The sequence below is a fragment of the Pantherophis guttatus genome, chromosome 1 (assembly GCF_059756535.1).
Source record: "Pantherophis guttatus breed Tessera chromosome 1, ASM5975653v1, whole genome shotgun sequence".
Classification (NCBI taxonomy): domain Eukaryota; kingdom Metazoa; phylum Chordata; class Lepidosauria; order Squamata; family Colubridae; genus Pantherophis; species Pantherophis guttatus.
Genome location: NC_142063.1, coordinates 246,828,356 through 246,841,548, shown reverse-complemented (window position 1 = coordinate 246,841,548; position 13,193 = coordinate 246,828,356). Strand labels below are relative to the sequence as shown.

The 13,193-nt window shown below is 38.0% G+C and overlaps 1 protein-coding gene across 3 annotated transcripts in view; it reads right to left on the bottom strand.

Moving 5' to 3' along the window:
• Nucleotides 1–5,433: 5,433 nt before the first annotated feature.
• Nucleotides 5,434–13,193, bottom strand: part of CDC40 (cell division cycle 40) — a 43,724-nt gene continuing 35,964 nt past the window's right edge. For all 3 annotated transcript variants that reach the window (XM_087882635.1, XM_034409154.3, XM_034409155.2), the window contains 3 exons: nucleotides 10,385–10,461; nucleotides 9,333–9,477; nucleotides 5,434–7,624 (listed from right to left, as the gene is read on the bottom strand). In XM_087882635.1, coding sequence (XP_087738761.1) covers nucleotides 7,447–7,624; nucleotides 9,333–9,477; nucleotides 10,385–10,461 — 400 coding nt within the window. In that variant the 3' untranslated portion in view covers nucleotides 5,434–7,446. The remainder of the gene's footprint in view (nucleotides 7,625–9,332; nucleotides 9,478–10,384; nucleotides 10,462–13,193) is intronic.

Here is a 13,193-nt window from a genome sequence, read left to right as displayed (position 1 = left end):
CAATGTCATGGTAGTTTTACTGTTGAGTTTGATTGTTTTTTTTCTCAATAGTTTTTTTCTATTTATCTTTTTCTATTTTCTGCTTTATTTCTGTTTACTGTACAAGGCAACCCAATCTGGACTGAGAAAGGCTTAATTCTTTTCACAACAGTCTCTGAGCTTCTACTAGAGCAGTGATTCTCAACCTGTGGGTTGCGACCCCTTTGGGGATCGAACGATCCTTTCACAGGGGTCGCCTAAGACCATCGAAAACATATTTTCAATGGTTTTAGGAATAATTTTATGGTTGGGGGTCACCACAACATGAGAAACTGTATTAAAGGGTCGCAGCATTAGGGAGGTTGAGAACCACTGTACTAGAGGCAGCATGTCTTGGAATGCTTTTTTAGCAACCAGTTAACTAGGGACTTGTGACATCTTCTAGACAAGAAAGAAAGAGGAAAAAGAAAGAAAGAAAAGAAAGAGAAAAAGAAAGAAAGAAAAAAGAAAGAAGAAAGCAAGCAAAATTAGCACCATTTGAACACGCCACGTTGACAAAATCACCATCACTCAACTGCCAAAGTCAGCTTACCTTGGATCAGCGTACATCCTGTGATGATATCTTTAACACTATCAAACAATGTCTGCCTATCTCAAGTCCCCTAAATGCCAAATCCAACCTAAATATCTAACTGGACTGTGCAACTAACAACAACAATAAGTAATAATATAAGTCTCTGCACAGAACTACAGTAGTTTATTATCCAGAAAGGTTTATCAATTTTTTTTTTGTGCACCAGAATTTTTGTTAAAGTGTAGCACTCGGGTGTCAAACTCGCGGTGTCACGTTGCCATCACGTGACGTATCACAATGTTTTCCCCCTTCGCGGAGCTGGGTGGGTGTGGCCTGTGCACGGGCTGCCAGTTTGACACCTCTGGTGTAGCAGGAACTGATACTGGCTTACCAACATTATTTGGATCAGAAACTCCATCGCTAAGCAATGTCAGGTGATAACACCAACAGCAATTGCAGCAGTCCCAGCTGCTGTCCTAGGTGAATCCTGCACTGTCATAGAGTCCCACAGACATATGATTGCTATTTGCGACCTCCTGTCAGCTTTCCCATTGACTTTGCTTGTCAGAAGCGGCAGTGAAGGTCACAAATGGCGATCACATGACTACAGGATGCTGAAACATCATAAAGGTGAGGTAATTGCCCAATACCTGAACTGCAATCATGTGAGCTCAGGAACACCGTGATGGCCACAATTATGAGGACCCATCATATGCCCTCCTTGTTCAGCGCCCTTGTCACTTCAAACTGAAGGAAGGGGTGAACATTAAATACCTGTTCAAGCTCATGGAAATGCACTAATCAATACACATTCCCCCTTTTAGACAGACAACCTTACCCATATAGAACAGAATTGTGATGGCATATACAGAGCCGTGCCATCCACATCACACATGCTTTCTTTAACATCCAAGATGAGCTCTTTACTTCCCCTTTGGCAGGGATAAACTGACAGCTGTGGAAATGTGTGAAGACTGTAATGTCCAGCATGAATGCAAATGAGATCTCTAAATGCTGCTTTGCGCTCTTGCAAGAAAATGGCTATAAAACCTCCCCTAGCAAAATGTAGCCAGAAAATTTCTGATGGATGTTTGTCCAATGCTGGTATCAGCAACAATTATCGCACAATAATTCATTTCAGCAGACATCACATTTCTTGACTCCTTTGCAAGCCTGGCTTATATTTCTTTCTTAGAACAGATGAATGCCTTGCAGCTGCTTGACAGTACTGTTCTAGTATGGTATTACTTGTCAAAGCCCTCTAAAATCATATTAGTCTTTTAAAAAAAAAACTTGCATGGTTTCAGTATGAAAATATAGCAAAATGGAGTAGTTTGTTTAACATAGCTGATTCAGCCACTGAATTATCAAAGTCACTATCCTAAAGCACCATTTCATTGTTACTCCCTTGTGGCTTTTACTGAGAATTCTGACTTTCTACCATCAAGGACTTTGTTCAAACTGAATATACTGATGTGGAAATTCTTAAAATGCATGGCTAATTCTCCCGTTGAGTTGTTGTTCTTATGGTCCATTTAGTCAACCATGACTTCTGGTGTGTACAACTACATTTGCTCAACAGTTTAAAGAAATCTTTTTGGAACCCATTGTCTCAAATTTAATTTTTTTTTAATATTTTGGCTTGGTAGTCTCAAAGCAGATTAGGAAACTGTACAGTGAAGAATTTTGGAAATCTGATTCTGGTGGTAATAGTCTCCTCAAAGAACAAACAGAAGGACTTCAGGCTTTTCACACTTTAAGAAAATATCAACAACCCCACAGATGTGTTTGAAAAGGAAAATCTTCTGTTGGAAATTAGTTCATTCTGCACTGGCAAATACAAAGCATGAGACACAAAATGGAAGTGTGAAACATGTCCTTTTATGTTCTGTTTGATAATTTGAGAGACACGCTGATAGAAAATATTAATGGAAATCGTACTGAACAGAAAAAAAAAAATCATTCAGCATTGTCTGCCCCTTAAAAAAACCCCGTATATTTTCTTTACCTATGAATGTTATTCTGGTTCCATCAGCCTCTCAAATAGAAAACACAAGATGAACTATGGGTACTTTGAGTACATTCACAGAATCTTGCATGTCTGAAAATACATGCTATCTCTTTTTACTGCCTGATAAGTTAGGGCAGCTCCTTTCTAAAGGTTTTTCTCTCTGCTCATTACTCAGTTGTAGGCTTCTTCCCCTTTATCTGATTCTTCCCTAGGCAGTTTCTCTTCTCCCACCCCCAGATCATTCTCACATTCTATTACAGGCTGTCTACACCTGATTAATTTACCTCATCATATGGTCCCTGCCAGAGGTGGGTTTCAGCAGGTTCTGACCAGTTCTGGAGAACTGGTAGCGGAAATTTTGAGTAGTTCAGAGAACCGGTAAATACCACCTCTGACTGGCCCCGCCCCCATCTATTCTCTGCCTCCCGAGTCCCAGCTGATCAGAAGGAAATAGGGATTTTGCACTAACCTTCCCCTGGAGTGGGGAGGGAGTGGAGATTTTACAGTATCCTTCCCCCAGAGTGGGGTGGGAATGGAGATTTTTTTTTTTTAAAATTGATTTATATGCCGCCCTTCTCCGGAGACTCAGGGCGGCTTACAGTGCATTAAGCAATAGCCTTCATACTTTTGTATATTTATACAAAGTCAGCTTATTGCCCCCACAAACTGGGTCCTCAATTTACCTACCTTAGAAAGGATGGAAGGCTGAGTCAACCTTGAGCCTGGCAAGATTCGAACTTACTAATTGCAGACAGCTGGAGTTAAATTACAATGCATTAGTCTGCTGAGCTATCCAGGTTCATATTTTACAGTATCCTTCCCCTGCCATGCCCACCAAGCCACGCCTGCCAAGCCACACCCACAGAACCAGTAGTAAAAAATTTGAAACCCACCACTGGTCCCTGCTCACCATCATTCATGACCCCCCCATCTGAACTACTGCAGTTGCTCTACATGGGCTTCACTTGAAGAGAATTTGGAAGCAAAATGCAGCAGCATAGGTAGGAAATAATGTCGCTTATTAATGCCACTACATGAGCTGCACTGGTCACCAGTGTGCTTCCAAGGGTGCCGGTTGTCACCTTTAAAGCCCTTCATTGATTGGAGCCTGGTTATCTGAAGGATTGTTTCTCCTGGCAGGCTGGGCATGTTCCAGGTCCTGTTGATCAGGGAATGCCAGCTAGTGGAGCCTAGAGAGACATATTTTTCTGTAGTAGCACTCACTCTATAAAACATTCTCCCTCCATAGAATACCAAATACCCTGTTAGCCTTTCACAAGGCACTGAAGGGCTGGGGCCCTGAAGGTGTTAAGGGCCTTGTCTCCTGATAATTGTTAACAACCATTAATTCTGTTTTTTTTTTTGTATTTAAATTTTTATATCTCCAAAAAGCGTTTGCTTTTTAAGATCATAAACATCATTTGCAACCTATGGTTACTTGCTGAGAAGGGCAGCCATACAAGTCAAAGAAATAAATATTAAATGGCAGAATTGTAGGGAAACCATTTTCATGGATAAACAAGTATAATACAAAACCTTTCGGATCCTGTAGCTGTGTTTACTGTCATTAATAAAAAAAACATCCAAGAACCTTAACACCAGCACCACAATTCTGTCATTGTCTTATTTTGTTGCTGGGTTTGGGCAGGAAAAAACCTTAATAAATTATTTATCCTGACATGTTTTTCTTCTTCTTTTTTTTTAACAGAAAGTGTTAGCTGCATTCAATAGAATGATGTGATCATCTACTTGTTGGGAATTTGTGAAATACTAGAGGTTGTGAACTTGAGCTTCTAACAGCTTCAGTCGGTATGGCCAGTGGTGAACTCTGCTGAAATGATGATTTAGCAACATTTAGGTTAGTCACTATCCTTCCCTTAAAAATATTCTTATCCCCTACTTTTAAAACATCATTTATCAATTATGCATCTTGATTTGTAGTTTAGTACTTATATTAAAAATGCACATATGTACATCTAGTGCTGTGCACTCATGCATTGATAGAAATGAGGAAGGAGTGAATGAGATTTTCTCAAAGCAGGCCAACAAGATGATTTTCTTATGGAAATATTTCGTCTTGCGGAGCAAGTGGAAAAGTACCAGGATAAAAATTTCTAAGATACAAGAAGCGACTCTCAAAACACAAAGCGATACTCAGAATAAGTTGATTCCTGTATGATCTGGTTTGAGATAGCATGCAAATTTAAAAACACCTGGAAGTGTGAGAGAGGTACCAAACTGTAACTAGCCAAGTCTAGCCATGAATAAAAATGGACAGGAACTATACTACTGTTTTAGAGTTTCCTACAGAACAAGGTTCTTCTGGAACTCTTAACTTGGCTCGACAGACTTTGAGTTAGATACATATGCATGGATTCATGAAATGTGAGTAATAAATCTTTTGGTTGAAAAAAAAGTTACAAGTACTGCATTTTTCAAATATCCCTACATAAGTAAAACAAGCAGTAGTACAAGAAGTGTCATAAAGATCCTCTTTATGCTAATGTGACACAGTTACAACTGAGAGCTCTTCCCTGCCCTCCTGTATAGCTGATATAGCTGATGAGGAATCCAACCTACTTACCGGTACAGCTTTGCCTCATTTGATCCTGTCCAGCTATCTTTAGCCTGCAAGTTCCATGACAACTTAGTCAAGCAGTTCTGAAAAAGTGACCCATGGTACTTAACGCTCAACATACATTTGCAACCCACATTTATTACCATGCTCTTACTCTTCAACTGGGATAATCCCAGTCACATTTTGCTTCCACAAAAAAACAAACAACTCAACCCAACTTATTGAGGAGATGTACTTAAGGATGAAACTCAGAGCCCAATTAAGAGAAATTAATTCAACTGTAGTGAAGGGTGGAATTAACTGAACTTTTATTAAAGACGGCACCCAATCATCTACCTAAGCCCATAAGTTTGAAACAGCATGCTTATATAAATTTCATTTCCAGCTGGTGTAAATTATCTAGCTTATAGCATAAGCAGACACAAGTTAAGAACAATTTTTATATGTGAGCCAGATTGCAGTAAAAGTTTAATTTTCACTATTTTCTGCCCTTTTCACTATTAAATATATTTTCCCTTACATACAAACTTGACTTGCGGACAGAAGAATAATGATACATCAATTATACAAGAAATACAATCCATTAACTCCTTGATTTCTATAAATATGTAAAAATACAAGAGAGTTCATAGTGTTTTTTGAATACAAAGTGAAATTCGTGAGAAAGTGAATACTGTTTCCCAAGCCACTCCATTGTCACACCCATCATTCTGTAGTAGCCCTGATGCTATTTGAGAAATTTGTACATAGTGGCTTTCAGATAAATGCACATGCGGTGATCAGGATACTTCCATAGTTTATACACACCAGTTTATGCCCCTTGCTCTTTTTCTATGCATACACAACATGAAGCAATGAAAGAATCCTTTCTCTCCAAAACAAATTTGGAGATATGATATTTGGGAAAGTACACACACAGAATATGCGTAGACAAGTTGTGAAGAGTTTATCATTTACATAGATGCATTCTGCCAACTGAATGGCAGTACTGCACGCAAATCTAATGTGAAACAAATATACCTGCCATACACTCTACTTTTGACACCAAAGATGTGCACTACAAAAAGTTGTTTTCATAAGCTTCCAATACCATAAGTTCAGGTAAAACCGATTCATGCCTCAATTATATCTATACCAAATAAACATTTTAAAATGGACAATGCTTCAGATGGTGTGCTAAGTTAAAATCTGCATTTTTATATAAAGCATTTATTAAAAATAAGTTTGTAAAAATAAGAATTGAGATATCTGTACAGTAGTTGAGCACAAAAGAAACATGTTTTGTAAAATAAACAAACAAAAACAATAAACATATTAAAAGGCCTATTTACAAGACTGTAATTGGAATACGATCATGAATCTGTCACTAATGGCTGCCATTGTACTAATTCCATTGGCTGACTAGGTTTCTGATAAAATGCCTAAAATAACATTTGGTAAAATACTTCTTAAACATTTTATATACCTGTACTGTGTTCTTTGAATTTCTGTATTATAAAATTTAAAACCTTGAATAAGCATGATAGTCTGACTTGCTATCAGGATTAAATGATACAAAAGAGAACAGAACAAAACAAAACAAAAAGCAGTAATGATCAATATAGATAAAATGAGCATATATTTGAAACTAATTCATCGGCAAACACAAGTTTTTTTTAATGGGATTATGAAAAGGGATTCCTCTGATACAATCAGACAGATGCTCTGCATCTGGGTGGGTTCTGTATCTATGCTGAAAGACTGGAGAAAGCAGACTGGGACTGCAATTTATTTACACCTTTAGATATTTCCATATGACTAACACTTTTTATTAAATCCCCTCCCCCCCGAGCCAATAATTTCTGGGTAGCAATTTCTATAAAATATACATGGAAACAATATCCTATTGTATTTAGCAACTGTGTTAAGATTCCCAACAGGTTAAGAAAAACCTTCCTAATACATTAATATTATGGTAACATGAAAACATTTTTCTTCCAAATTGTGCATTTGGAAAGCAGAGTGAAGCTAGTGAGGCTTTGGCTTCAGTTTCATTAAAAAAAAGTTGTAGGAACATCTCTCCATTTTAATTCTTTTAATAGCCGGAAGGACTAGCATATTTAGTCAATTTGTGCAGTGATTTGCAATATGGCAACATTTCAAATGTCTGATTTTCCAATATGCTGGGTTCACATTCTAATACTGAAGTACTTGAATCAGCCATATTAATGTCCTTATTTCAGACCTTATTTGTTGTAGCATACGGATCCTGAAGTATCATATGTTAATAGTCTGATCAGAAGGTAAAAGTCTATCGTTCAGCCTTCAGTCCCACAGTTTAATGAGACCATCCCATCCACAAGTGATCACTTTGGATGTTTCATGTGGATGCCACACTGCCCCAATGCAGACTTTGTCATGGGCTTTTAATCTACTGTAGAGTTTTGTTGTCTTCCAGTCCCAGATATTTAACTTTCCATCTGCATCACCTGAGGTCACATAGCTGTTTCAAAAAGAAGAGAAAAAATTATACACGGAGGTCATTTACAAACTAATTTTTAAACACAATCAATTCATAACATTAGCAAACATTTTAACGGAGAACACCTTTCCTATAGTTTTATAGTCTTTCTACTACTCTTAGCTGCTTTGATGTCCCAATGCATTTCTTAAGATGGGAAAATGTGACAATGCAGCTGCTTCAAAAATGTAGGACACTTAATCAGAAGTCTTCTCAAATGAGCAGAAAGGCATCCGTAATGTCAGATGATCTGTTTTGGCAAAAATTTACACAACAAAGCAGTCTATTCAGCTCCATATGGAGGGTTTAAACTTATACTGAAAACCAGGTGAAATGATGATGGTGGAATGCAAAATCACACACAATGATTTTGTGATGCTCAATTTTGTTTCTAAGCAAAAATAAAAATAAAAATGGGAGGCTTGTATTTTTAACCGTTTCTGATACCACCTCCGAGTAAATGCACACTGGTGGGATTTTGTCTGATATGGATTTTCAATTACTGCTTGAAAGGCCTTCTTGCAGTGGAATAACGCAACAGCTCTGTGCCTCAAGGCTCGACTCTCTTCTGACTCCTATTTAATATAAAGCCACTGACTGAGGTCATTTGTCATTATGGGTCTGTGTAGATCATATGCTGATGATACTCCATTATACACATCCGTCCCCAACTGTTCCAAGTGATACCATTAAAGTCTTTCCTAAGGATTGTATGGGGAAAAATAAGGCTTCGACTCAACCCAAATAAGGCTGAGTAGATGTGGTTTTAGACTATTCTGAATTTCCATCTTTAATGGGATAGGATAGTATTATCCCTCCCCCCCGGCAGAATTGATACACTCAAGGAGCAGGTAGCTGCCATGGTCAGAAGGCTTCTATACAAATCCATCCTGTGTGCCAACTGTGCCCATTCCCGAATCAAGAGTCTCTGCCCCTCAGTCATTCATGCTTTGGTTACTTCCCGCTTGGATTACTGCAATGAGGCCTATATGGGGCTGTCCTTGAAAAACATCTAGAAACTACAGCTACAATTCTGAATGCTGCACTGCATGCACTGTTGGACACACTGTAGTATGCTGACAGGTTGAGTATGCTCCAGATTCTGTCTATCAGGCAGTGCCATCTTGTTCAGGCTAGGAGTCACACCTTCTCTGTTCTACAGAACAGCTCCATCCTAAGATCTGGATGCCCCAACCTTGCTGGCTTTCTGGAGGACTACGAACATTAGACTTTTTCCTCAGCGGCTGTGGCCAGGACGTTTTGCTAGCTGCCTAAAGTTATTTGCTAAGATGGATGGCTGTATAAATTTAATAAATAAATACCTCCTTCTTTCTCCCTGTATTTCTATAGTAAATTCAGATGGATACTTTGGCCAAGATAGGAATGTCTGAAATTAGCCCATGGGTCAAAAAAGGCTATCCAAATTCTGCAAGATATAGGATTTGATAAGCTGCTGTAGCCCAAAGACCAAATCTCAAATCCACTAATGAGGATATATGTAGTAGCCCAATAATGTGTATTATATTCTGATCAACAATTGTCTTAAGGACTTCTACATACAAAAAACATTTGACAATTATATGGCAGGTTTATATAAATATTTCTCTCTACCTGTGGAGCCAAACTTGCAAATAAAAACAAAAGTGATACGTAATCCATATCATGTATATAGAAACAGTAGAATACATACCTCATATCAGGTGAAAAATCTACTTGGCAAGCGTAACCTGCCACCATATGACCTTTGAAGATTTTCTTTTTGTTTAGCCTGAATCTGTTTTGAGCTCCAAAAATCAAAATCTGATTGTCCATTGATTGACAGGCAAGCCATTTTCCTGTTGAGGTAAAATATTAATGTACACGTGAATCTTCTACCTCTCATGGATTTTAAGAATCAAATATTCTTATAACATATAAAAACATAAGCTACAGATATCTAAGAAATTGTTTGCCAAGGGCAATTTTAGCAGCTTGATCCCAACATTAAATTTACTAAGATTTCTGGCATTGCTAGTCTAACATACAGCATGTCAAGAATTCAACTTGCAAATTGACATCCAAAGAAGATATGCACCATATATAGCAAAGGTGAATAACTTGAAATACAAGGAAAAAGTCAACACTGAGACGAGAAAAATAGCTGTCAGAGCAAAAAACATACAAGGGAAATATGGAAATAAGTCTGATAATGAGTGCAGGATTACCAGCATTTAAAGTAAAGAATCAAGAAAGCTAGCTTCTATTCTGCCTCAATTTTTTTTCTTTTGTCAGATGTTATAGAAGTGTTCAAATACTTGAGGGGCTGTCACAGAGAGGAGGGGTCAACCTATTTTCCAAAGCAAGGCCAGACAAGGAATAATGGATGGAAACTGATCAAGGAGAGATTCAACCTAGAAATAAGAAGAAATTTTCTGATAGTGAGAACAATCAACTAATGGAACAGCTTGCCTTCAGAGGCTGTGGGAGCTTCAACACTGGAAGCTTTCAAGGCGAGATTGGACTGCCACCTGTCAGAAATGGTGTAGGGTCTCCTGTTTGGGCAGGGGATTGCACTAGATGACTTACAAGATCCCTTCCAACTCTGTTATTCTGTTATTTCTGTGATTATCAACTGCAACATTTATACACTCCAAAACCCAGATAATTTATTTCTGAAATCTTGGATGTTAAATGAAAAATGCTAAATATCATTACACCTTTTAAAATTAAAATAATCTACATAAGATAGAAACATAAGCTTACCATTTGGAGATAAAGTCACTGCTGGCATTGAGTGCATACTTGGCTCTGCTATGTACTTAAAATCTACTGGAATGTCCCTACAAAAGTAAAATATATGGATGAAGGCTCCTGCAAATAAAATGTTCTTATATGAAAGGAGAGATGTAGGTTACAGCATTCCGATATGAACCTATAATTCTGAAGTACAGTTTTACTTAAATCTGACATCACTTAGCATTACTACTTTCCATGCCTGGGTTACAATCTACAAATATTTTTATGTCTAATGTCACAGTTGGATTATTTAGTGCCTATCAGATACAAAACGAAACAGGGATCATCTTAAAATAAATCTAAAAACTAGCTGAATGATTTCCCATGAATGTTAAGGCTTGTATGAATTAAAATAATTAATTGTTTAATCCTTGATACTCAGCATTTTCCAGGACTGATGGGATGTAAAAAAGGCTGAGCTCTAAAGGGTTTCTGTTAGAAAAACAAAACACAAATTGGCTACCTTAAACCTTAAGAAATATATAATATCCTACCATGGCAAATTTGGAAAATCTGCCATGTTACACTAGCACTAGCAAGCACTAGCACTTAGACTTATATACCACTTTATAGTGCTTTACAGCCCTCTCTAAGTGGTTTACAAAGTCAGCATATTGCCTCCAACAATTTGGGTTCTCATTTTACTGACCTCGGAAGGATGGAAGGCTGAGTCAACTTTGAGCCTGGTGAGATTCGATCTGCCAAACTGCTGGCAGCGGGTGATCAGCAGAAGTAGCCTGCAGTACTGCACTCTAACCACTGCGCCACCGCGGCTCCACAGAATGATTTGGAGAGAAGAAAATATAGTTCCCCTTAACTGTGGGTCTGATATTAGTCATGGAAGATGACATTAAGCCCTAAAGCTGTATTTCTGCACTGGGTATATGGAGCTCATGAATTCTTACTACTCTTTTTTTTACCATGATAATGTAAAGATAATGTTTGAATCAGTAGCAGTTTCAAAAATTAAGAGTATCTAGATCTTTGTTACTTTGGATACAGGTTAAACACCAAGAGTAAGGAAGAATTTTTGTTTACACCCTCATCTTGATATGCTGACTCTGTAAACCACTTAGAGAGTGCCATATATAAGTTTAAGTGCTATTGCTATTAAGATGTTACATTCTACATATGGAGATATTATCATCTCTTCAAAGCATTTAATGAATTCTAACCAATTAAATCACACGCACATTATATACAGATGCACACTTATAAACCTGTTTACACACACACATAAACACACCCTGAAACACATATGTCTGAGCTATCTATGTTCTACATTATGTTGTGGTTATCTTAACAATCTTAAATGTGGATTAACCTTCCTTAAAAGGAGGGTTTACAATACTTCTGCCTTCAATGTGTATATTAAAGGAATAAGATATTTCGTATTAGACTTTAGTAAATTTCATTTTGTGAATCTTCTTATAGCATCTAAGGTTGTTTTATTTTCATTAACCAAATGTCCTCTGGAAGCTCTTTGGAGAATTTGCTATAGCCAACAGAGATCTCACAATGAAGATTAGCAAATGCAGAAAATATTCATTACACAGCTATATTAACCTTCGCAATATTTTAATGCAGCACATTAACGACAAATTATTTGGCATGTACATGATCTCAGAAAGGTTAATTATGGTAATTTTGTCACAGAACTATATAAAATAAAACAAAACCAAATGCTGTGGCCTACAGTACAACCAGAAAAGCACTTGCACTTTTAAAAAAAGCCAAATAGGATGATATGTAATAGGAAAATCGTTTATTATGGAAAAAAAATAAAATAAAAAAGTTTGATTTGACTGCTGGCTTTTATATACCACATACCTTTAAACGAATCCAACCCATGTTAGAAAATGCAGATATTATTTTCTTTTACTATCCATATCAGTTGAACTCAGATAATCTGCATTCACTAGGCACTTGGTTAGACAAGTTGAGCACCAAGCATTTTGCTATTCTTTCATTTATATCTAGCCTGTTATTCAGGAGCTTCAAGTGGTGACTATCTAATAAAAACTTACCTGCAACTCAACACATTCATTCTTTATACATTTCGTGTATTACTGAAACAGCTTAACAGGGCTTGGGGGGGGGGGGGGGGCTCTGAGTATCATTAAGTGGTACTGAAGAACCAGCAGGTGGTGCTCTTTCATTAAAGTCAATAGCCAATTAAGGACCAAATAAATTATTGTTCTACTATGGGTCTAAAACTGCCCCTCCCTCAAAGAAAATCCAGTCACCAAATATTTGCCTTGATTCACATGATTCTTCTTTTCATTTGAAATTTCATTTGAACTCTTTGTTGACTGAACCACCATTTTGAAATCTCAGATTTAATATTACATTAGAAAATATCTTCTTTGCAGTCCCACTGGAAGTTGGCAAACGGGCCATTTCTGACCTCCGGAGGCCCTTGGGGGAGGTAGGGGTGGGGAAGGCTGTTTTTGCGCTCCCCAGGCTCCTAGAAAGGCTTTGGAGGCTGGGGAGAGCAAAAAACTGGCCTTCTGGTCCCACTGGAAGTTGGCAAATGAGCCGTTTTCGGCCTCTGGAGAGCCTCCAGGGGGTGGGGGGTGGGGAAGGCTGTTTTCGCTCTCCCCAAGTTTCTAGAAAGGCTCTAGAGCCTGGGAAGAGAGAAAAACGGGCCTTCCCCACCACTCCTCAAGGCCCTCCGGAGGCAGGAAACAGTCTGTTTCCCTACTGCCAGTGGGCCCAGAAGGCCTGAAAATCATGGAGCTGAGCTCGTGTGCCCACCGATATGGCTACGCGTGCC